General features: G+C 41.2%; 1 protein-coding gene and 1 long non-coding RNA gene across 3 annotated transcripts in view; one reads left to right on the top strand and one right to left on the bottom strand.

Moving 5' to 3' along the window:
* Positions 1-321: 321 nt before the first annotated feature.
* LOC135976020 (uncharacterized) lies at positions 322-25,947 on the top strand. 2 transcript variants are annotated; one of them, XR_010593262.1, is made up of 4 exons: positions 322-557; positions 14,286-14,433; positions 15,301-15,425; positions 23,907-25,947. It is a non-coding gene; the product is annotated as an uncharacterized LOC135976020 (long non-coding RNA). The 2 variants fall into 2 exon arrangements; XR_010593259.1 differs by having other exon boundaries at positions 327-569.
* The window catches only part of CREBL2 (cAMP responsive element binding protein like 2), a 34,978-nt gene continuing 16,995 nt past the window's right edge, over positions 7,968-25,950 (bottom strand). Inside the window, exons 2-4 of the mRNA XM_005290088.4 lie at positions 19,173-19,370; positions 17,804-17,951; positions 7,968-9,322 (exon numbers count right to left, since the gene is read on the bottom strand). Coding sequence (XP_005290145.1) covers positions 9,318-9,322; positions 17,804-17,951; positions 19,173-19,370 — 351 coding nt within the window. The 3' untranslated portion in view covers positions 7,968-9,317. The remainder of the gene's footprint in view (positions 9,323-17,803; positions 17,952-19,172; positions 19,371-25,950) is intronic.

Below are 25,950 nucleotides of genomic sequence, written 5' to 3'. Positions count from 1 at the left end.
GCTGGGCAGGGTGGGATGGGAGAAGCCCCAGTGCCCGACCCCAGCAGAAGTGCCGAGCGAAATAGGGCAGGTGGGCAAAGCCCCCGCGCCCCAATCCCAGTCCCCAGCAGAAGCACCTGGCGGGAGAAGCCCCAGCACCCCGACCCTGGTCCCCCACAGAAGCGTAGCGCAGCAGGGGAATCCCCAGCACCCGGACTCCGCTGCGGCCCTAGGACTGGAAGAGCTCTTATTCCCTGCCGTGGCCTCAGGGCTGGAGGGGCTCTCACTTCCCGCTATGGCCCTGGGACTGTGGCAGGGCTTCTCCAGTCTCGGGGTCACAGGAGGGGGCAGAAAAGAGCAAATGGGGTGTGGGCCGCAGTTGGGGGGATGGAATGGGGCAGGACCATGGATGGAACATGGGCGGGGCCACGGGGGAAGGATCAGAATGAGGTGGGGCTGTGGACAGGGCTGCAGGCAGAAGGGGAGGAACAGAAGCAGGACCGCAGGCAGAAGGGGTGGAGAGGGGCCCCCACTTGCTCTGACCCAGGGCCCCAGGAAACCTTAATCCACCTCTGTTGGTAGGTTGAGAGGTAAGGTTTTGTCTACAGTGTAAAATAAAACAGTCACTCAATGGTGGTTAGCAATGGTTTCAGCTGAAGTTGATGAATGCAGCACATACAGCACAGGATAGACCTTCAGCCGCATTTCATTTAATGCTGTTAAATCCTGCTCCAACAAGATAAATGAATGACATCAGTTGGTAGTAAATGATTATCTAGTGGTTCATTTCCTGTTTATGACCTGAACATTTTTTATAAATGAGGTTTTTCCTTTTCAAGATAATGGATGTTTTTTACTCTGAGGAAGACGCACAAGTTTTATCTTTCCGATGTTAAAAATGTATTCAATTAATCTAGCAGTATTTAGTATTTAATAACATATGTTGGGAGAATTAGAAGGTTTTCTTTTGTGAGACCCTTGAAAGACAGCAAGGAATATAGTTTCTTGATCACAGATATCCCTTTCACTGATCCAGTGAAATCCATTTTGATTTGGCTGAGTTGCAAGGGCTTAAAAGATGTACTTTGTGTACTGGCTTTTGTGGTATGACGTACAGTAGAAACTCAGAGTTATGAACACCACAGTTACAAACTGACTGGTCAACCACACACCTTATTTGGAACCAGAAGAATACAATCAGGCTGCAGAGATGAGAAAAAAATAAAAAATAAAAATAAATTTAAAAAAGGTAAATACTGTACAGCACAGTACTGTGATAAACGTAAATTACGAAAAAAATAAAGTTTAAAAAAAATTAACAAGATAAGAAAACTTTCTCTGCTTGTCTCATTTAAATTAAGATATTAAAAGCAGCAGTTTTCTTCTGCTGTAAAGTTTCAAAGCTATATTTAGTCAATGTTCAGTTGTAAACTTTTGAACAAACAACCAGAACGTTTTTTTCAAAACTACAAACATTTCGGAGTTCCTAACAGCCCCCATTCCCGAGGTGTTTGTAACTCTGAGGTTCTACTGTACTAATGATCCCACACCGTTCCATTTGGCTTCAAATGGCTGGGTAAGAAAGCTGAGTGATCTCCTAGCTGGCAAACAAAGCAACAGTGATGTAAACAAAGCAAGGTCACATAAGATCAAACACACCTATTATGACACAACAGTTCATCTACCGAAAGCACTAACTTAGGGCTTGTCTTCACTACCCGCCCGGATCGGCAGGTAGAAATCGATCTCTCGGGGATCGATATATCGCGTCTCGTCAGGACGCGATAATCGATCCCCGAATTGACGCGCGTACTCCACCAGCGCAGGTAGGAGTAAGCGCCGTTGATGGGGGAGCCACGGCGGTCTATTTGCCGCCGTCCTCACAGCGGGGTAAGTCAGATCAGATATGTTGAATTCAGCTACGCTATTCCCATAGCTGAATTTGCGTATCTGAAATCGATCTCCTCTCCCCCACCCCCTGTAGTGTAGACATAGCCTTAGAGGCGAAAGCTTCTATATCCTATTATGAAGCCTCCAATCCATCTCATCCCCCAGGTCTGGTTTTATATAATTTCCAGAACGGGTAACTTTTTGTTACCATGGCACATTCACTGGATTTTCTCCAAGTTCCCCATGACAAACAGAAAGCCCTCTATATTTTTCATGGATATCTTAAATTAAACACAGGGGGTATAACATGTCATATGGAAAGGGGCAATAAAGAAAGAAACAAGAAAAAAAATTGAAAGTCAGTTTGAAGTAACATGTAATCATCAAAAGAACTATGACACCATTTAACTTGGGAAATCCTAACAACCAGTCGCAGGCAGTCACAGAGGGCCCTCAGTATCTTGCAGGATAGCCCTCCAAACATATGCAGGGTCCCAATTCTGCAAACACATGCATATACAAGCCTTCACATTTTGCAGCATCAGAGCCCGTGTGAGGAGATTTTATGAACACGAGTCACACTTGCGATTTTAGCTTATACACCATGCAGGACCAGATCCTCATCTGGTGTAAATCGGCATGCCAATATACACCAGCTGAGAATGGTTCAAACCATCGGGGGAAAAGAACTGTGTATGATATGAATGGAAGAGATTGCAACAATTAAGCCAAAACCTTCTATATTTATATCCCAGTTCAACCAAAAAATGCAACTAGCTACAGCATGAATGTAAGGTTTCAGAGTAGCAGCCGTGTTAGTCTGTATCCGCAAAAAGAAGAACAGGAGTACTTGTGGCACCTTAGAGACTAACAAATTTATTAGAGCATAAGCTTTCGTGGACTACAGCCCACTTCTTCTATGCATCCGAAGAAGTGGGCTGTAGTCCACGAAAGCTTATGCTCTAATAAATTTGTTAGTCTCTAAGGTGCCACAAGTCCTCCTGTTCTTCTTTTTAGCATGAATGTAAGGGTTCTAAGGTGAATTGGTTAGAACTGTACATGAGAATCCAAACACTAACCCAACTCAAATACTGGGCATTAACTATTACTATTTTAAGAAACAGCTTCTTCTGTAAAGATATGTAAGGTATTTCTTTAAAGTGCAATTTTAAGAAATAAAAAGATCTTTCCTTTTGCTCAGCATTTTATTTTATAATAAATATACAGTGCTCTACCGGGGCGGGAGGTCTGGGGGGTGGGAATCACCCCATACACCAGCATTATATTTCTGTAATTGAAAGAAAAATCCACTGTGGTTTCCTATTTTAAAATAGCAGAAGCTCTAATGCAACTCACCTGTTAATTTCACATTCACAGAAGATGAATATTCATACTCGATCATGAGTATGGTTGTCTTCCATTATCTATAAATCTTTGATTTGATTTTAAGAGGACACTGCAAGGTCAAACTGGATCCAAAATGTAGATTTTGTAACAAATCTTTTACAAAGTCTGAGGCCAAAAAAAGAGTTTAATGGAATTTTTTTATTTTTTAAAATTCAGATGATAGTTCAAATTCCTTAAAATTCAATGCCAACAATGCAAACTACGCAGCATTGTGTCAGCGAACAGGAACATGAAATGAAATTGAATAGAAAAAGCATGAAACTAAAAAGGATGTTTTCATTGTTCAAGCTAAGAGAAAAAAAATAAAAAAGGAAACTAACAAAAGTGAATAGTAAATTAGAATTTTAATTTTTTTCTGCACATAAATTAGATGAATAAAACTACCAGAGTGATCGTTTTAATCTATAGTGTTGATTAACACAGGTAAGGATATTTTTATGATTATTTTTTAAAATAGGAGGCTAGATCACTCTCTCCCAAAAAGAATCTCTCTGGGTAGGCAGGGTGATAGTGGGGGAGGAGCAGGCAGGCAGAGAGACTGAAAACTCAGAGGTTAACGTTGCAGTAACATCTCAAGCTTTTGGAGGGGATGTGGGAGGGGAGAAGAGGAAGAGTGGAGGTGGGGAGATGCAGAGTAAGACTGCAGGGAATAAGACTTCTAAACTCCAGGCTCTTTCAGACAGAACTATGGTCCCTAGCCTGTACTCTAGCCTGTCACCTTCTCTGCCAGCCTGATTTCTGCCCAAGCCATGCTGTTCTTGGCTGGGTCCTCCTGTGGTTGAAAGGTAGCAACCATAAAAGTAATTGATGGATCTTGGGACTGTATTAACTACCTACTGGCATGGGTGGCAGGTATAGTAGGCCAGGTGAGGCGAAGCCTCCCCAAAGAGCCAGGTCATGGGTCCACCCTGAGCCCCCCTTCCCTCCCCACTTCCCACTCTTCCCCTGTGGCCCCGCCCACACTGCTCCTCTTCCCACCCTCCCTCAGCCTCTCCCCCGAAGCTGGCGGCGCCTAGAGCGGGTAGGCTGAGGTGGCTGGGGCTGGAGGGCCAGGACTCAGGGCGGCTGGTGCTTGGGCCAGCCAGTGGGCCAGGGTTTCTCTGGCCATGGTGGGGGGCTTGGGACTCTGGCAGGAAAGGGGTGTGGAATGGGAGGGGCCTCAGGCAGAAGGGGTGGGGCCAGGGGCTAGCCTCCCCAAACGGGGGAGTTCACACGCCGCCCATGCCTACTGGATCTCCATAACTGACCGAGCACAACAGGCCTGATCCCCAGCTCTGTCCCCAGCATTTCAGTGGGGAGCCTCAGAAAGGGTCATCCACGGAGTCCGAGGGAAAGATAGCCTGTGTGGAAGTAAAGGCATAGGGCAGGAGCACCCTCCATGCTTTCATTGGCTACAGAAATTCCAGAGGGAATAATCCTGTGTATAATTTGCAACCTGTCAGAACCCCTTTATAATAAGAGACAAAGATGTTTGAAGTAAAGTATATGCCACATAATATGAGGGAGGGGGAGAGAAAAATCCGGTCTTACAATGAATATTTTCTATATATTGGTTAGTGGTGTTGTTTCAGGTTGCAGTTTGTGACAGCAAGGCTCTGCCTCTCTGACAATGGCAAAGATATTAATAATTAGCTCTTTACATTTTGATTTGTACAACTTATTTCATGCAACCAGCATGATGCAGAGAAAAACTGGGATGAATTCACCACTCACTAGAGTCCATTCATCACTCTGCGTACAAACTTTTTTCATTAATGTGTTTACAAAACTGTCAGTGTTCATTCAGTAAGAGGAGTGAATGTCAGAGGGATTAAACAAACCACTTATCTCCTACTCCCGCTACCACTCAGCTCTTTGTTATTTGTCCAGGTGGGTAGGAAACTTCAGATCTATTACAATACCACTCCTGTAGTGGCTAAGGGAATGATTGTGTTGGTTTTAATCAATGACAACATTAACTGGCATACTTTAAACAAACACAAAACAATGGAAGTCCAAAAACCTTCAGTTTATTCACTACTATTAAAAGGCTAATTACTATTTTATTCAAGAGATGACAGATCAGACCGAAAGAACAAGCTGTGTGAAATGGAGGAAGTGATAAAGATATTACAGTGCAAAGATGTATTTTGGAAAGCACAAGCGACTCTCTAAAACCTCACAATTTGAGAGGAAAATACTCGTTTTAGGAGTATAGCTTGTCCCAGATGTGTACCATCCATTTCCACCCCTTTTCTGTTTTAAAGTATCTGGAAACGATTCTGATCTCAAACCAAATTAATATTGTAATTGTTTACACTTGGGTGAAGTTACTCTTGTTTACACTGAGGCACAGTTTAGACTAGCAGATAGAGCACTAGACCCTCCTGGAATATAACATTTTGGCAGTTATCACCAGATGGTGCTGTTACACAGAATCTTACAAGATCATCTTCCAGTGTGAGAGTAAATGTTCAGTCTTGGGAAGATGTGTGTGATGTTAGTTTTGTTATGCAAGGTTCTGGCTAGAGGGAGCTGTGAGAGCAGCCTGAGCATTTTCCCTCTCCCTTGGGCTCTGCTTGAAGTCAATATTTGAAGCAAAGTTGCTTCCTGGAAACTGGGCCATGGTTTTGGCTGAAATTCCTGAAAAAGGGGACTGCTCTCCATGCTGTTTGTGACCATCACTGCTCCAGGACTGGAGTATATATGTATATAAAACATGTTACACTTAAGGCTTATCTACACAGACACACTCAAGAGACCTGAATTCTGTTCCTGGCTCTTCCACAAGCCTGCTGGGTGACATTGGGCAAGTTACTTTCCTCACTGTGCTTCACTTTCCTCTCTCTGTAAAATGGGTTGATACTGCCCTCCTTTGTAAAGTGTTTTGAGCTGTATAGATGTAAAGCACTATGTAAGAGCTAAGTATTATTTATATTACTGCTGACAAGACAGGTGAATTAGGCCCTTTCGACCAAATACTTCTCACACAAGTGCATTTTCCTTTGGCTTCAACAGGAGTTTTACCGATATAGATCAGACCATTTAGCATTCTGTCTTAGTGCACGTCTTCACTAGCAATGTTAAAGCACTGCCGCGGCAGCGCTCCCAGCGCTGGGGCACTGTCTATACTGGCGCGTTACAGCACTGAAACTTGCTGCACTCAGGGGGGTGTTTTTACACACCCCAGGAGCGAGAAAGTTGCAGCGCTGTAAAGTGCCAGTGAAGACAAGGCCTTAGTACCACTTTTCACTACTGACAAAGCTTGAAGTGGGTAGTGAACACAGGAGTTTAAGGAACACGTAAACCAGCATAATCCAAATCCTAGAATGCTAAAAAAAGACCCACAAATTTGCAGGAGACAGAAATGTTTAAAGTGTGCCCAGAAGATTTCAAACACCTAATAAGGCTTTTAACTTCTGTACAGTTATTATAGGCTAGTGGTGTTTTACCTTCCTCAAAGTGTAATCAGTAAGCCAAGTGTTTTCAAGTAATGCCAGAGAACTGACATTCAGAGAGACATGACGCTTCTGATGGGAGTTAAGATCAGGCCTACTCAATCAAAGGAGCAAGGAGTGTCATAGCCAGGGGAAGAAGTGTTACAGAAGGGCTTGGGGGGGGGCGTCCTTACTCATATGCAACGTACGCAGCTGTGTGCTGCTCCAGCTCCTGCTCTGCCTCTTCCCCATGGCCCCCGCCTCTGCTCGGCCCCAGCCCTGCCCCCACTCCACCCCTTCCCCTGAGGACTGCAGTAGGGGTCGGGTCTGCACACACGGGGCGGCGGTAAGTGGAGCGACCTGGCCCCAACCTGCTCTGCGCTGCTGGCTCCCAGCCGCGCTGCCGGTGAGTGCTGGGGGGCGGTTCCCCCCAACCCCCCAAGCCCCAAGGCTGGGAGCCAGGGGAGCAGAGCAGAGCGGGCTGGGGCACTCCACTTCCTGCTGCCCCATGAGTGCGGGGCCGAGCCCGCCTGCAATCAACGGGTGGCAGGAAGTGAAGCGACCCAGCCCCAACCCACTCCGCTCCGCTGGCTTGTGCTGGGGGGGTGGTTCCCCCCTGCCCTCCAACCCTGCTCCTGCCCCTCTGCAGAGGCCTGGGGCCAGCCCCTCCTCCCCCCATGGACGCCTGAGGCCACACACACACACACACCCCTGCGGGGGGGCGGAGGGGGCTGCGTAGGGCACCAAAATGGCTAGAGACAGCCCTGGGGGCAGAGATAAGGAACATGGGGAAATTCCAAGTACTGCCCAACAAACAAACAAAAACTGAAAACCAATCCAGCAGCCTAGACATAGACAGGAGGATTTATATGTGGAGAAAAGGGTCAGAGAGAAGCGTTCTCACAACAGCAGGTATTAGGAACATTCCATAGCTTTTCCCATCAATCTAGATGGCAAAGCTATAGGACACCAATGGTAAACCATTGCTTTGGCCAGCTCCACGTATTTTTAAATCAAACTATTTGCCAGTTTCCAGGGAAGAAGGATTGAATGGAGAAACCATCATCCATACCAAGATGATCTTTGTATTTACTTCAAACATGCTGGTTCATTGAAACATACATTTTGCAATCCACTTATAGCCTCTTGTCCCAGAATGGAATCTTACTTTATCACCAGAGCGCCACTTAGCTCCACTGTTGCTAACGGTTGGTCAGCATTTTCCACCCTCACTTTATATCCCCCACCCAAAGACAACATGGCATATACGTAAGCTTGGAAGGATTTGATTTTTATTGGTCAATGTCTGTAAATGTCAATTTTACCATACACAAACATATGAAAAAAATATTTCCATTGATAACTGAAATTTACAGATAAGCAAAGTAAGTTCTCAAGAAGCATTTTTCTTATCAGGGTTTGATTTAAGGATATTTATTTTGTATATTTCAACATATGTTGTTGACAATTGATTTTAATGGCTATGAAGCTTTAATTTTTGGATTCTATTTGTCTACTCTTGATTATGGTCTCCCCTCACCCCCATTTCCTGACCCACCCCCATAATTTCCTGCAATTGTCAATATTTAAATCTATAGAAATCAAAAAATGCTTAAAACCCATAATTTTGTGCACCTGTAAAAAATATCACTAAAGTAGGAAAAAACACTTACAAATAAACATCAATATTATATAAAAAAAAAATCAAATTCTGCCAAGCCTATGTATGCAAGAATTATGGCTTGAAGCCATAGTTAACATTGTCAGTGTAATTACTTAAAGCTAGTCTTGAGTTAAAGGGGAACATAAGACCAAGTGGGTTTACTCCTTCATTCTACCCAGGAAAAGCTTCCATTGACTAGGGATCAGGCCCACTGTAAGTTCAATGACTTCAAAAGTAACTGAAAACCAGTGTTTCTTTTAAAAAAAATGAGGTTGCTGCAATTCATTAGTAAAGAAATAAGGCTCTTAATATTTTCTAGTCACAATTTAAAGGAGACAAGACAGAGAACAGCAATGCAAATGACAGTATCACTAATACATATTAACAACTTCTGCAGGAATGGTTAAAGGGAGATGTTACAATGTATGCCACATATGCATACGACAAACACAAATTCAACTTGATCTTGGTCTGCTGATGCAATATCAGGAGCATGAGGCCTCATATCTTCCTGCAGATTAAAAGCACCCCCCCCCCCGCCCCCCAAGTAACCACCACAAAAAGTAATAAACAAATTAAATTATACAAAAAGCCAAAACCAAGAGAACATTACATAGTATTAACAAGACGGAAATTTAGTGTTAAGGCTGAAATTTTCTCTTCCCCCTCCCTACAGAAGGGGTATCGATATCAGATGATCTTACATGTCACATATGCTACAATACTTAAGCATGCATTGGTTAAAATCGAATTTCAGCCTTACCTCTGAATTTCTATACATTTGTGGGCTAGTGTCAACCTCTTTATGGTGATATTAACACTGATTTTTGTGGTGTAACAATTTAAAAGATCACACAGAACAGACAGCAAACAGAACTCTGAAGCAAAATTTTCTCCATTCTTTCACGGGATGCCAAGCAGGATTGGATTCACCGCTGACTTCCATATCAGCTGAACAACTTTCACCCTGAAAAAGAAAATCAATCATAATCACAAGGACTCTTCTACACAAAGTCATGGTTTCAGCTGTCAAGAAAAAGAAAAGCCTTTTGAAATCTAATACATTTTAATAACTACGTGTAGGTTATAAAATTCTTTTGAAAAGCACTTCATGAAATCCAGATTCCTCGGTGAATACTTCTTATTATCCAGTTATGAAAGCAAACCATGACTGATGGGTCTTAAAAAATATATAATTAGCCAAAACGTTCTCTGTGAAGTGGCAGAGATACCAAATCCATCCCCTCACATTTTTCATGATTTCATACATCAAATAAATATCTGGAATGAAAAAGGGAAAGATTTACAGTGGGGTTTTTTCTTACAATTATCTCAGAACTCCATGGACCTGATTCACCACCACTTTACTCCAACAGAACACCTGTATAATTTCATTAGAATCACCTGAGTTCATTAGCATAATACTGGTGGAATATAACAGGGAATCAGGTCCTTCCTATCTACTTCATGCACATACAAAACAGGGCAGAACAGCAGTGCACGGAAATTAAGTGCTGGGTTTTGTTACAAATCCAAGGAGTGCTAGGGTTCACCTAACAAGATTTTGGGAAGTCTTTGGAATAATTTCTATCCCCATACCCACACTCCCCCCAATGGGCCTAAAGTCCTAACTGACTTTTAGATTTCTTTTGTGATAGGTGGGGATATGAGATGCTCTCCCCTTCTCCTTCAATCTCTCCAGGAGATAGCCAGCTGCCTGCATGGCTATAGCTACAATGGTAGAAAGGGAAGAGGGACAGGGAGAGAGGGTCAAACACCTCTTTCACTGACAGGAATTATGGAGGAGAGTCACTTTATTATCTAGTGTACTGGATGGCATCCCGACTTGAAGGACCAGATTTGTTCTTTATTGGGGAGCAGTTCTGGGAGCTGTTTTGTGTACAGACAAGATCCACAGGCACAGGGTACCGTGTGTGCAAGAATAAGATTAGTTTTAAAACACCAGTTTCCAAGTGGAGCTGATGAATTTAATGAGCCCCAAAATGAAGGGCTCATGAAGATTAACAGATTTTAAGGTGAGAGAAACATTTATAATCTAGTTTGACTTCCTGCATAACACAGGCCATAGAATTTCATACAGTGATTCCTGAATCAAGTTCAATGGTTTGTTATTGAACTACAGCATCTGAGGCAAGCCAGGAGGATACCAAATAGACTGCTGTTTGGACCATCTTTACTAACTGTCTAGCTATGCCAGCATACAGCTGTCTGATACATACAGCAGCACCTGTGTGCCTACACGTTTTTTGGTTTGCAGCATAGACAACTCTATTACAGATCATGGTCATGACATAGGCTATAACATATTTCCTTTACCTAATTCTATAACCATTTTATCCCACCCAAAACAACAGTATGAGAACACAAATACACTATATGTGCCAGATGACTGTGGACCGGCATCCTAGACAACAGGTTCCTAGAAGATCAATGGCTGGCTAATCCAGAAAGCCACATCCATTAATGAGGTGAAGGGCAGCAAATGCGGAAGCCGATGCTCACCTTGATGGGAAATTTAAGGTGGGGGTGTGTCAGGGTTTCCCCCCCACACACACACTTTGAACTCTGGGGTGCAGATGTGGGGACCTGCATGAAAGACCCCCTAAATTTATATTCTACCAGCTTAGGTTAAAACTTCCCCAAGGCACAAATTCCTTTCCTTGTCCTTGGATGGTATTGCTGCCACCACCAAGTGGTTACACAAAAATTCAGGGAAGGGTCACTTGGAATCCTTATTTCCCCAAAATATCCCCCCAAATCCTTTCACCCCCTTTCCTGGGGAGGCTTGAGAATAATATACCAACCAATTGCCTTAGCAATGTGAACACAGACCAGGCCCTTTGTCTTCAGGACACTGAAATCAATCAGGTTCTTAAAAGAACTTAAAAGAACTTTATTATAAAGAAAAAAGTAGAAGAATCACACCTGCAACATCAGGATGGAAGGTAACTTTACAGGGTAATAAAAAGATTTAAAACACAGAGGATTCCCCTCTGGGCTCAGCTTCACAGTTACAAAAACAGGAATAAAACTGCCTTTGTAGCATAGGAAAATTCACAAGCCCAAAACAAAAGATAACCTAACGCATTTTCCTTGCCCTACTTACAATTTCTGTGGTTTTAGATGGATTATTCCAGGTATATTTTCAGGAGATATTGTACCTGCGTGGCTACTCCCTCCGTCCGGAGAGGGAATAACAAAAGAGAACAACAAACAAATCCTTTCCCCCCAGATTTGAAAGTATCTTCTTTCCTCATTGGTCCTTCTGGTCAGGTGCCAACTAAGTTATTTGAACTGCTTAACCCCTTACAGGTAAGGCGATTCAGTACAGCTGCCAAGGAGGGATTTTATGCTACTCTTCCCTCTATATTTAGGACAGGGTGGCAATTCCAACTCCTATTTCCCCCCAATAAAACAAATTTATTGTGCAAGAAACCTTCAAATGAGCTATCATAATGAAATAATTAAAAATGGATGGAGGGAGAGAAGGAGGTGTAATGAAATATTTTTTTAAAAAACCCAAAAATTAAATCGACTCTGTCAGCTAGGTCAACACGAGAAACTTAAAATATTGGCTTCTGCAGATAACTCAGTCGTCTTTCACCTTCATTTTCCTGTTTGTTCATAATCTGGAAAAGAAAAACAAGCTTTCCTGCTTTTTCAGGTCCCAAACGATTTCTCAATTTGGAATGAATTAGTTCAAAGGAAGAAAATATTCTTTCTACACTGGCAGAAGAAGCTACTGCTGTTAAAAGTGAGATTATCACTTCGACAGTCTCTGAATCCAAGTGTTTTAGTGACTTCCACCAGTTCACTGGTGTGACTTTCTTTAAAATATCAGCAGCAAACATATAGTTCTTGAATGGTTCTTATTCCGAAACTGGGTCTCTTTTATGGCCTGCTGCCATTATAGGTTTTCCCTTTTAGTGAGAGAATGGTATGGCAGATCTCAAATCAATGAAGGCTACACTCAGAAAGACCTCAAGGCTTCTGGAATATGCTGCTCAAACAGTTTCATTTTTGTTTCTAATGCTTGTCCCTCCCTTCTCACATTTATCTCCAGAGGTCTTCTGCTTGTCCAGATCTATTCCGTCCCCAACAATCTTCTATTCATTGAACTTTCTGAAACTTTTCACTTTTAGAGAGAGGTAAAGGATTGACTCTGTGTACACAAATTTGCAGAGGGACAAGAGGGTTGAGGTCTGTTATTTCTCACCTTTATATATTATTTATTTATTTTAAAACATTTTTGCTGTTAACAACCATGTTATCTCTGGAGACACAAATCCACAGTTTGAGAACTGCAAAACTAAGCATCTCTGTTGGTATCTTCTAGACTGAGCACTGAGTCCCATTAGGTAGATGGGAAGATTAATCTAAATAATCTATACAGAAGCCCATGGAACTCCATAAGATTAGGTCCCTAATCCATGAACTACTGGAACTCATTTATAAAACTTTTCTTAACCGTTACATGAATATATTGTCTGATACTATAGAATTAGATTTTATAATCCCTATTCCATGATATCTTTGAGCTATAATGTATCTTAGTTAAAACTATCTTTAGATAAAATACTTTTTGAGGAAAAAACCTATCAAAAAATCCGATTTAAATAAAATAGATTTTTATTTTTTTTTTAAGAATCATTGATTTTTATCCACCCTGAGCAGTGTCTATTCAGCTATCCATACAACCTCACACTGGACAACGAGGATATATAGGGCTGAACAGGCAAACCACCTTCAGCAGTTCCTTCTCTATCCGAACATCAAACAAAGAACTGTCCAAATCAGAGGAGAAGGAGGGCAGGTAGTGGAAGAACTACAATTACTGTACAGAGTGAGTCACCTCTTCTTCTTCTTAAAGTAGTGTCTCTGTGGATGCTTCACTTCAGGTGACTCCCAAGTAGTATTCCCAGAGGAAGGAGGAAGCGAGCTTCAGAATGGAGTCCACGACTGAAGACAGTACCGCATTACAAGCGCCACATCCAATCTGGCAGCATGGATCAAGGCATAATACTTAGAAAAAGCATGCACTGAGGCCCACATAGCAGCTCTACATATCTCAGACATTGGAATGATTTTGAATAAAGCTGTGGGTGTTGCTTCTGATCTCGTAGAGTGTGCTATTATCCCCAGGGTGGACAGAGCACCCGCTGTGTCATAGCAAGTTACAATACACCCAGAGATCCATCTTGAAAGTCTCTGGGTGGAGATTGAGAATCCCTTGGATCTCTCAGCAATGGAGACAAACAGTCTAGGTGATTTCCAAAATTGCTAGCTCCTACCTAGATAGAAGGCTAATGCCCATCTAACCTCTAAGGTATGAAAGCAGGTCTCCAGCTGAGACTTATGTGGTTTTGGGAAAAACACCAGTAGATGAATGGACTGGGTAAGATGAAAATCCAATAGCACTTTAGGTAAATGGGAGTGGAGGGCTGCCATCAAGGCCCCAATTTCCCCAACCCTACAGGCCAACATGATAGCTACTAGAAAAGACCTTCTTCATAGATAAATGAAGTAAGGAGTAGGTTACCACAGGTTCAAATGGAGGTCTTATGAGATATTTGAGTACCAGGTTGAGAACGCAAGTTGGAGTGGGATCTTTAATCCGGAGGTAGAAGCTCCTCAAAATCTTGAGGGCACAAGGTGGGTAAATATGGAAAGTCCTTCTAGTGAAGAATGAAATGCTGATATTGCAGCCAGGTGAACCTTAATCGAGCTAATTGATAACCCTGATTTCTTTAGGTCCGCAGGTAATCCAGTATGGCTGTGAACAAGTCTTGTGTAGGCACAAGTCGGGATGGTGACACCACTGGTTGGATCTTTTCCATTTCTGAAGATAAGTTATTCGAGTTGACGCCATTCTGCTGTTTAGTAATACTTGTGGTATCTCTGTTGAGCAGGTGGACTCCAATCCTATAAATCACATAAAAGCCATGCTCAGAGGCGGAGGACTCCTAGGTTGGGGTGAAGCACATGACTTGCATTCTGGGAGAGGAGATGAGGAGTGGTTGGAAGCTTGAACACCAGATGGACACACAGGTGAAGCAGGTAAGGATACCAAGCTTGGCTCAGCCATGTCAGTACTATAAAAATAAGCTTAGTCTTGTTCTGTCTGATCTTGTTCATCACTCTTAATATTAGCAGTATTGGAGCGAATGCATGGAAGTCCAACTCCCATTCATAGTCTCGGGAGAAGCTCTTCTGAGCACATGGGCTATGACATTCTGGACTCCAGGAGAGTAAACGGCTGAGATCTGAATCTGATGGACTATATACCAGTTCCATAAATTTATAGCATCAGCGCACAGGGTGGGGGATCTTGCTCCTCCCTGTTTGCTGATATAAAACATGCAAGCCACATTGTCTGTCATGATCCTGATAGATTTGCCCCAATGAGGGGTAGGAACTGAAGGCAGGCATCCCTGACTGCCCTGAATTCCAACAGGTTGATATGGAGACTGGTTTCTCAGGCCATTCAGGTATGCTCCCCAACCCAATAGTGATGCATCCATTCACAATTATTGTTGGACCATGGCAATGAAAGGGATGTCTGCACAGACAGTGAGTTGATTTTTGCACCAATCTAAGGAGTTCTTCAACTGGAGGGGAACCGTGACCTGTTTGTCCAGGCTGTGTCAGGTTGATGAATAGGTCCTTCTGAGCCAGCCCTGGAAGCAGCGGAGGCGTAATCTTGCATGCTCAGTCACAAAGGTGCAATCAGCCATATGATCTAGGAGCTGTAAACAGTTCCTTATTGTACAGGGGCTTCCTTGAACGGTCCCGACCAACCAGATCAGACACAGTTATGAATCTGTCTGTGGGAAGGTAAGCCCTGGCTGCCAACTAATCCAAGTACGCCCCTAAGAATTGTATTCTCTGTACAGGTGCTAATATGGATTTTTTTTTAATATTTAGCTGAAGACCCAATTCCTGGAAAAGAGAGAGGGCCATCAGGATACAAGTCAGTACCGCTTCATAAGGTCAGCCCTGAGTAGCCAATTGTTCAAATATAGGAAGACTAAAATCGTTTCCCACCAAAGGTAAGCAGCTAGAATCATTGAGAACAAGGATGTACTCAGGATTGAAAATTATCCTGGCCCATGGTAAAACGCAGGTAATTTCCTGTGGGGAGGGTGGTGTATCACTATACAGCAATAGGTGACCTGTAGGTCGAGGGCCAAAAACCAATCTCCAGCCCCTAGATAAGGAATTATAGCTGCCAGAGTCACTATCCTGAACTTCTGAGACTTTACGAATTTGTTCAGTAGTCTTAGATCCAAGATCCATCACCACCCTATGTCCTTCTATGGCACGAGGAAATACTTTGAGTAAAAACCCTTTCCCCATGTGAGGAGATGGACTGGCTTTATTGCTCCTAAATGAAGACGATAGTGCACTTCTTGTCTCAGTACAGTCTTGTGAGAGGGGTGCCTGAAACGGGTTGAAACTATACTAAAGAACAATATTGTCAGACATATAGATGAACACAATTTGTTGAGAAAGAGTCAACATGGTTTTAGTAAAGGGAAATCATGCCTCACCAATCTACTAGAACTCTTTGAGGGGGTCAACAAGCCTGTGAACCCAGGAGATCCAGTGGATACAGTGCACTTAGATTTTCAGAAAGCCTTTGACAAGGTCCCTCACCAAAGGCATTAACGCAAAGTAAGCTGCCACTGGATAAGAGGGAAGGTGCTCTCATGGATTGGTAACTGGTTAAAAGATAGGAAACAAAGCGTAGGTATAAATGGTCAGTTTTCAGAATGGAGAGAGGTAAATAGTGGTGTCCCCCAGACGTCTGTTCTGGGACCAGTCCTATTCAACATATTCATAAATGATCTGGAAAAAGGGGTAAACGGTGAGGTGGCAAAATTTGCAGATGATACAAAATTACTAAAGATAGTTAAGACCCAGGCAGACTATGAAGAGCTACAAAAGGATCTCTCAAAACAGGGCAACAAAATGGCAGATGTTGATAAATGCAAAGTAACGCACATTGGAAAGCATAATCCCAACTATAGATATAAAATGATGGGGTCTACATTAGCTGTTACCACTCAAGAAAGAGATCTTGGAGTCATTGTGGATAGTTCTCTGAAAACATCCACTCAATGTGCAGCAGCAGTCAAAAAAGCGAACAGAATGCTGGGAATAATTAAGAAAGGGATAGATAATAGGACAGAAAATATCATGTTGACTCTATATAAATCCATGGTTCGCCCACATCTTGAATACTGGGTGCAGATGTGGTCACCCCATCTCAAAAAAGATATATTGGAATTGGAAAAGTTTCAGAAAAGGGCAACAAAAATTATTAGGGGTATGGAATTGTTTCCGTATGAGGAGAGATGAATAAGACTGGGACTTTTCAGCTTGGAAAAGAGACGGCTAAGGGGAGATATGATTGAGGTCTATAAAATCATGACTGGTGTAGAGAAAGTAGATAAGGAAGTGTTGTTTACTACTTCTCATAACACAAGAACTAGGGGGTCACCAAATGAAATTAATAGGCAACAGGTTTAAAACAAATAAAAGGCAGTATTTCTTCCCACAACGCACAGTCAGCTTGTGGAACTCCTTGCCAGAGGATGTTGTGAAGGCCAAGACTATAACAGGGTTCAAAAAAGAACTAGATAAATTAATGGAGGATATGTCTTATCAATGGCTATTAGCCAGGATGGGCAGGAATGGTGTCCCTAGCCTCTGTTTGCCAGAAGCTGGGAATGAGTGACAGGGGATGGATCACTTGATGATTATCTGTTCTGTTCATTCCCTCTGGGGCACCTCGCATTGGCCACTGTCGGAAGATGGACCTTTGGTCTGACCCAGTAGAGCCATTCTTATGTTCTTATGTCTTTATAACCTCAGTACACAAAAAGCATGCTGATAACAGCCCTTTTACTTAGATAGCCTAAAATGCTTCATTAGAAAGAATTCTCACTACCTTTTCTTTGGGAAGTTCTCACAACTCCATTATTTGCAGCAGGCCTTTGATATTCAGCAGGGGAAAAGCCTTCACTCTTATAAAGTGCCTTTTCTTTGGCCCATGAAATTCCATTTAACTTTTGCTAAGATAGAATTTGTTAAAAGTTGCTGTTTCCCTTCTCTTGCTTGCATTCTACAGAACAGGTCAAATGTTTAATATTTCATCATAGGAAAAACATCTTCTGCTCTGAAACATGTCAATTTCTCTTGAAAATTATCACCCAGCTTTGCAGCTACTACAACAGCAGGTGTTGTACTTGTTTATGTAAATATCACATAAAGTCTTTATACATCCCACTAAACCCTTTGTCTCAATGCTACAATTGATCATTTATGTATGAGAACATATCCATATGCATCTGTCTACCACCATGGCACTCCTACACGAAGAAAGACTCAGTTCCTATTTTGTTATTACAGGCATGATACTCACAGGGATTGTTACTGTGTGTTTCTGTCTTCCCAGCCTTGGCAAGTTTGGTTGAGTTCTGCTGTGCTTTGCTTTGCTCCTCTCCAGTTAGCAAGGCTTTTATTTCAGAGGGGATTTTCCCTTGGTCCATTGCCATGCACCACTGCTTGTACTGAAATATGCAAACACATTAAGCACTAACAAACTGGCAAGATCACATTAGCAGACAAAACAAAGCTGTAATCTTTACCTTCTGGTATCTTCATTTAAGGTCTACATTTACTAGGCTGGAGCCTTTACATGATTGCTGATGAGTCAAGCATGTGTCCGTGATTGCATACCTGGCCTGAGTAAATCTTGCTTCAGTTAATAAAACTACTACTGGTGGCAGTGCTACATACTACAATACAGTAATTATTTAACTGTAAGGAACACGGTGTGCATTTACTGGCATGTCAATAGGCAGAATACTCTTCCAGCTCAGCACCTTTTAAAACAATGATTTCACATCAATCTAATGCTGCTGGATACTCAAGAGTTCTTTTCTGGTACTCTGCAAGCCAGAATTATGGGACGCTTCCCTTCCTTTCAGCCACATCATAACTGATTAAAACTTCCTCATTAATGGGCTACAAAACATACAAACTGTTTTGGTTTTGAGGGACAGAGGGATGGGAAAATAGAGGTTACCAACCTCACCTCTACTGGTTAAACTATAAATAAAAGCTACCAATCAAAGAAGAGAAAGTAAAGGATTGTTGTTTAACTATCAACTGATTCTTAAACAAAGTTGATTATTTTGGGTAGTTCAGAACACAGCCTAACAAAGACTAAATTTCCAACCAATGCCTCAATTTTTCAAGCTCACTTTTGCCCACCAACTTACTGTGCCTGCAAAAGTGTACATACACCCATTTTGTGCACACAATGAGAACTGGACAGCTGAGCTACCAACTACACAATCTACACATACAAATACTATTTTGTGCATGGAGAGTCAGCTACATGCACAAAAGCAAAGGCTGGCTGAACATGTCTACAAACTACAGATGACTCTACAGATCAATATTTCAGTATGCCCCTTCCCAGCCTTTGAAATCAGACACTTTCCCAGATATAAGAAATAAGACTTTAAGATGACAAACTCATGCACAGCAGTCACCTTGCTTACCTATATCTAGTACAAATATGACTAATCTTGTAAACCTCTTCTTATACCAGGATCATATTCAACATGCAAACCAAGCAAGCACTTAACATATTTGTTCTTGTGATTTTGACACTGTATGACCTAATCGTGCTTTCATTTAAGTCAATAGCAAAACTCTCAATGACTTCAATAAGAGCAGGATCTAGCCCAAACCCAGGTTTAGGTTAGAAGAAAATTCCTTACCATTTCCAGCTCTTCTCTAAGTGCACAGATTGCTCTCTCTCTGCTTGAAACCAGCTCTTCCAGATACTGGTATCTCAGCTTCTTTCTCGCTCTGCATTCTCTCGCACTCTGACGACTTCTCTCAAGTTTTGCCTTCAAATCTATTTTGGCTGGTTTACGACCTCGTTTGCCTGGTTTCTTTACTTTGCCTCCGAGCACCTATAAGATGACAGTAAATTAAACTTTCATTCCGTGGGGGGGAGGAAATAAGCATGATCCTCCTCCTGTTGTGGGGAGGGGAGCCTACTGCTGGGAAATTTATCATGAAGGTATAAAAGTGGTATATAAAATCAAAGCAGCAATATTCCCTCAAATTATCTGATGCCTCAAGTGTAGAATTTAGCTATTTTAGTTGATACTGGATAACAGAGGAAGAAGAGTTTACTTTTTATTTTGGGGGGCTGATGAAAGAAGTTATAAAACAGCAGCAGCAGAACAAGGACTTCTTAATGTGAAGTCACTTGTCAGGCCGCTATACTGTGAGCTACCCCAATATGACCTGGAGAACCATTTTGCAGAAGCACAAAAAGATCGGTCAACTCATCAGCCAAGTCTGAGAGCCAGTTTGAGCATCAACTGCCATTATGAACCATTACATGCAGTGAGGAATCCTGTCCACTAGGGATGTTACAGAACCCCGAAGTCAGTATGGAGTTTAGCATCTTAAATTGGCATTTATGATTATATAATAATTCTAAAATTATTTCGTTTAATAAAATTACAAGGCTGATTTCCAAATTCACAAAAGAGAAAATTCACAAATTAAAAGTACTAGCCAGAAAAAAACCAAATCATATACAAATCATGGCTGCAGCCAAGCTTTCTAGGGTCTGATGTAGACATAAGTCTAAATAAATAAATAAACATCTATTAATCAATATGAGATAGCGCCACTTCTTGTTTGCAAAATACACTTTACAAAAAGAATCTCAATCTATATACACAGACTTGTGCATCTTTAAGATCAGCTCTGCAAAGTCTGACTCACCCATGACAAATTTTTGTTTTTTCGATAGATGACAAAAGTATTGTCTTCATGGAGATAGGCAGGTACAGTAGATTGTTTGTCTGTGTTGGTAAGTTTTCATGATTTTGCAAGGCTGATCTTAAATGCTTTATTGATACACAAAACAGCAATATTGTAAAAGTTAATAAATTGAGAAATATTTCATGTTACAGTTTCTCTACAATCTTGACTCCTCTCTCTCTCTCCTTAGGCTTTTACCAGTCCATCTAACTGTATATTCGTTTTTTTATTCTATAGATCTTCATTAAAAAGACAATAGTGGTAATGACTATGAGTTACCGAAGGCAACACAAAAGGCTTGCTCCTCAAAATCTAAAATACATTCTAAACTAAAAAGCCTTCTAACCATTGCCTCACTATAACGTTACATATAGCAACTTGAAATAATTGTATAGAGCTACAGCATATTCTTAGTTTACAACTGTATACTGTAGCATCTTCCATCTCAAAGTATATACACTTATGCTCTTTGGAGCAGGCACGGTCTTTTTGTTATGTGTTTCTACAATATCTATTATGGTGAGTTGGGGTTTCTAAATGTTACAGCAATAAAAAAATTAATAAAAAATAGTAATCATGCAGTACCACCAAAGTGCAGCCACCTCGGTGATGCAGATTATGCTACATGACAATGAGAAGTAGTAAACGTTGGCCATGGATACCAGAACAAAGCTCTATTCTTTCAAAGAGTACCACAGAATCGTTGATGTCCTTGCAACACAGGCAAAACACCTCAGATGTTAAAGTTTCATACCTGAAAGCACACACACATGCACGCCCACAGCAAATTATGTGACATTCTATTTATGTGCCACAGAAGAATGACGGGCCAAGTTGACCCTGATGGGATCGAAACCATGGTTCCAGGGAATCTATTCTAACCCGTGTCCATCCCACCCGCATCCTCTTAGATTCCTTTGGAAATGACTCCGAACTATGACAGATTTTAGTTAACTGGTAATTTGGTTACATTTCCATTCTCAATGTCCTTCATTTCTATTCCACTCCCTCTCCTGTCCCAGCACTGCCACCTCCACAGGAACTGAATGTGTACTCCATGTAAAATACCCAGCTACCATTACTGAATTAGGAGAATCTACTTTAAAATGTACATTTCAAATACCTCAGTGTGTAGAAAGGAATAATTTTTCTACCATTTACTCCTCAATTCCCCTCCCAACGTATTTTGCTTCTAATGCAAAAGGCGGCACCTAGATTTCTTTCAAACCCGGTACTGGTGCTATTACATGGAGTTGCCCTGCAAATGTTTTGCTAGGCATACAGTCCACGCTACCAACCAAAGAGAAACTCTCACTGTAGGGTGATTAGAATCCTTCAGTTTCATGAGCAGAGCACTGGGACTTGCCTCTATACCAGGGGTCGGCAACCTTTCAGAAGTGCTGTGCCAAGTCTTCATTTATTCACTCTGATTTAAGGTTTTGCATGCCAGTAATACATTTTAACGTTTTTAGAAGCTCTCTTTCTATAAGTCTATAATATATAACTAAACTATTGTTGTATGTAAAGTAAATAAGTTTTTTAAAAAGGTGTTTAAAAAAGGTTTAAGGTGTTTAAGAAGCTTCATTTAAAATTAAATTAAAATGCAGAGCCCCCCGGACCGGTGGCCAGGACCCAGGCAGTGTGAGTGCCACTGAAAATCAGCTCGCATGCCGCCTTTGGCACGCGTGCCATAGGTTGCCTACCCCTGCTCTACAACCAATACCTTCATGGATCACTGGTTTGATTTTCCCAGATTTGAAAAACCTGTGATGAATACACCAGTTAGTACTGCACCTTTAGCTTGTGATTCAGACATAGCAACTTACGCACGCACTGTATTTTTCCTATAGGCAAGTGTTCAAATGTTACAGCACGTTTTTATTGCACAACACAAACATTGTAGAACAAGTGATATCTGTGATTATCAAAGCAAGTTTGTTTTGCAGCATCACGCAGTAAAAACAATTTATCACTAAGTGAACTCATGTTCTATAAAGAAAAGTTGATTAGACAATAGAACTCATTCTTTATGTAGTGAAATGATTCAGCGATCACTTGGCAGCCTAATCCTATCCCCTCATATACTGCCTTTTCTAATTTGTTCAGAAGTGGCTGCCTGCCCTGAGCAAACAGGGGAACACTGCGTACTTCATGAACTTCTATTGATTTTGAAACAAATATAATGCAGTCATAAGATCAGAAGAAAATTCAAACCCTTTGTCAAGTTTGAGCTGCAGAATGTTATTTTAATTGTAAATTCCCTGCACCCTTCCTAGGACAGAAGACTCCAAAGCACATTATTTAAGATTTCCTATTTTAAATTCAAACAAAAAATTCCAATGGAACAAAATTCATTCTCACATTCCAACATCGATCTCACTAGGCTATACCTGTGATCAATTTGGCCCAAGGCATATAAAGTTCTGCAAGCACCTTGTCAGACACATTTATGATAATTGGCTGGTTTCCATGCAAACTAAATGTTTTGCTTTACTGCAATAACTAAGGCTTGGTTGCATATTCCAATATGGGTTACCTGTATAATGCTTTATATGTTTAAAGTGCTACAGGAGTTATATATTATATTAAATAAATAAATAAGAAGGGCCCCAGGCACTCAGAGTACATTATCTTTTTTATCCATCATCCGAAACACGATCATGGGACTGGTACATTAATCTTCCCAAAGGAGGTTCCACAGTTTCTGGATATTACATTATCCCAGAGATCACATCTTAATGATCTAAGCATCAGGTTTGAAACACTTAAGACTCTATAGAACCATGCATTTAGATCACTGCAAAGTTGAGAGAGAGAGAGCGAGAGAGAGAGAGAGAGAGAGAGAGAGAGAGAGTCTGTCTCTCTTAAATCCAAGGTCCTGTCTGCTCTGAATGAACATTAAGGATCCCCTGATTCTTTCCATAAGAAGAGAGATTTGCCTTTGTGTTCTTAAGCAAAAGCTCACCTCTTACACTGTTGTGCAATGTGCTATCTGGCTGCTGCCATCTTTCCCAGGAGTAGCTGCATTCAATTTCAGTGACACTGTACATCAGGGGTAGGCAACCTTATTGGCACGCGTGCCGAAGGCGGCACGCGAGCTGATTTTCAGTGGCACTCACACTGCCCGGGTCCTGGCCACTGGTCTGGGGGGCTCTGCATTTTAATTTAATTTTAAATGACGCTTCTTAAACATTTTAAAAACCTTATTTACTTTACATACAACAATAGTTTAGTTATATATTATAGACTTCTAGAAAGAGACCTTCTAAAAATGTTAAAATGTATTACTGGCATGCGAAACCTTAAATTAGAGTGAATAAATGAAGACTCGGCACACCACTTCTGAAAGGTTGCCGACCCCTGCTGTACATTTACACTTTATGAAGCAGTTAGCTTATCCTTTCACCTTGACGGACCTCTACTCGCGCTACACAACACTTTTTATATTTTGGTACACTATTTGCCCTCCCTTCCAAGTTCTCTGATCGCTTGAGCCACCCTATACACAGGGCTCTATCCACAGATGGGAGGGCAGCAGACTAAGTCTTTAAGGTCACTACTCCCCTATGAGTTAACCGCCACGACTGTGGTAATTTAAATGTGAAGCATCCTCCACTCTGATTTGAGATTGATATCAACAATTTCACAATATTCTAATCTCCACACAGCCCAAGAAGAGTCTCAAGGTTTCAACCACAGATTCTCACATGATTCTGCTCCACTTTGCACATAACCAGGTGCTTTAATACAGTCCTGCTACCACAACAGGTATTTTTCTTGGGAACATGGGACTTTTGCTCCTTACTGTACATTTGAGCAACATGGCTAGAAAAAAATCTTGGTTAAATCCTTTGTATTACTGTCTCTTCCTTGACTTCCAGTCATGTTTGCTTAGTTGGTTGCTATGTTGATATGAGAGCAGAGAAAGACATAAGGCAGTACTGCAAGCTGAATCCAGGCATGGATGAGAGAAAAAAATAACTCCTAAACTCCCTATTTGCACTGCAATTATTAGCATTCAGCAACTGTCTTTTTAAACAGTCATATGTGATCAAGAGCCAAAAGAGAAAGATCATCATTAGTAATGATAATAATGACATCTGTTTGTCATATGCAGTGTTGTTGTAGCCGTGTTGGTCACAGGATAATAGAGAGACATAAGGTGGTGAGGTAATATCTTTTATTAGATTAACTTCTGTTGGTGATAGACAAACTTCCGAGCTTGCACAGAGCTGGAGAAGAGCTCTGTGCAACTCTCTCACCAACAGAAGTTGGCCCGATAAAAGATATTACCTCACCCACCTTATCTGTTTGTCAGAAATCCAAAAGAGTTTATATTTCAATTAATTTTTTTTGCAGATTTCAGAAACCAAGGAAAAATGTCTTCTCCCCTTTCTAATACCATACCGAGATCTTCATATCGCGCTTGCTCATGCAAGGTATCTGAGTTCAGGGCATAGCTACTTGGCTTGGGAGGGATATGAAGACAGCAATCAGCTTTCTGACAGGAGGAAAAAGGGCAAAAGAGCAATGGGAAGAGACCTGGCAGAAACCCGGAGCAACTATGCTAGACTCCAGAGGGAACCATGTACAGAATCAGATTCCTCATTTGAAAGACGGATCAACACGACATGGAGAATATGAGCACTGGTGGGGAAACTAAGGGCTGAAGGCAGGGTGAATAAAAATCAATGATTTTTTAAAAAAAAAATCAAAATAATCTGATTTTTTTTTATTTAAATCGGATTTTTTGATAAAATGTTTTTTGAGGAAAAAACCTATCTAAAGGTAATTTTAATCAAGATACATTATAGCTCAAAGATACCTCATCATGGAATAGGGATTATAAATTGTAATTCTATAGTATGAGACAATATATTCATGTAATGTTTAAGAAAAGTTTTGTAAATGAGTTCCAATAGTTCATGGATTAGGGATCCAATTTTATGGGGTTCCACAGGCTTCTGTATAGATTATTTAGGTTAATCTTTCTATCTACCCAATGGGGCTCAGTCTAGAAGACACCATCAGAGATGCTTGGTTTGCTGTTCTCAAACTGTGGATTTGTCTCTCCACAAGTAACATGCTTGTTAACAGCAAAATGTTTTAAATAAATAAATAAAATAAATAAATAGATGTGAAGAATAACAAACCTCAACTCTATTGTCCCTCTGCAAATTTGTGTACACAGAGGCAATCCCTTACCTCTCTTTAAAAGTGCAAAGTTTCAAAAAGTTCAATGAATAGAAGATTGTTAGGGGCGGAATAGATCTGGACAAGGAGAAGAAGTCTGGAGATAAATGTGAGAAGTGAGGGACATATGCTTGTTTTGTTAAAATATTATATGTTTGCTGTTGAAGAAAAAAATCCAGAGTACTTAACATTGTTGTTTTAGTGAAATAAAACAATTTAAATGTCTGTCTGGTGATGTTCTCCTCCTAATACAGCATGGCAAGAAAATCCTCCAAATATTAACGATTAACCTGTTGAATTGGAGATAGTTCACCTCCCAATGACTTCATAAATATCTGCTTCAATTACCTTTGGTAAATGAAATAACCAAACAATCATTCATTTTCTGATATAGCTGTAAAACTAATCTGAAAAGTTTTCAAAATAAATCACTGTTTAAAAATATATAGTGTGTGCCTTCTAAAAATGAAACCTACATCTATCTCTGAGTTGTGAAGAATATGTACTAAGGTTATAACA

Source organism: Chrysemys picta, chromosome 1, assembly GCF_011386835.1.
Source record: "Chrysemys picta bellii isolate R12L10 chromosome 1, ASM1138683v2, whole genome shotgun sequence".
Classification (NCBI taxonomy): Eukaryota; Metazoa; Chordata; order Testudines; family Emydidae; genus Chrysemys; species Chrysemys picta.
Note: the sequence above shows the minus strand (reverse complement) of the source record. Positions and strands in the feature narration are given on the sequence as shown.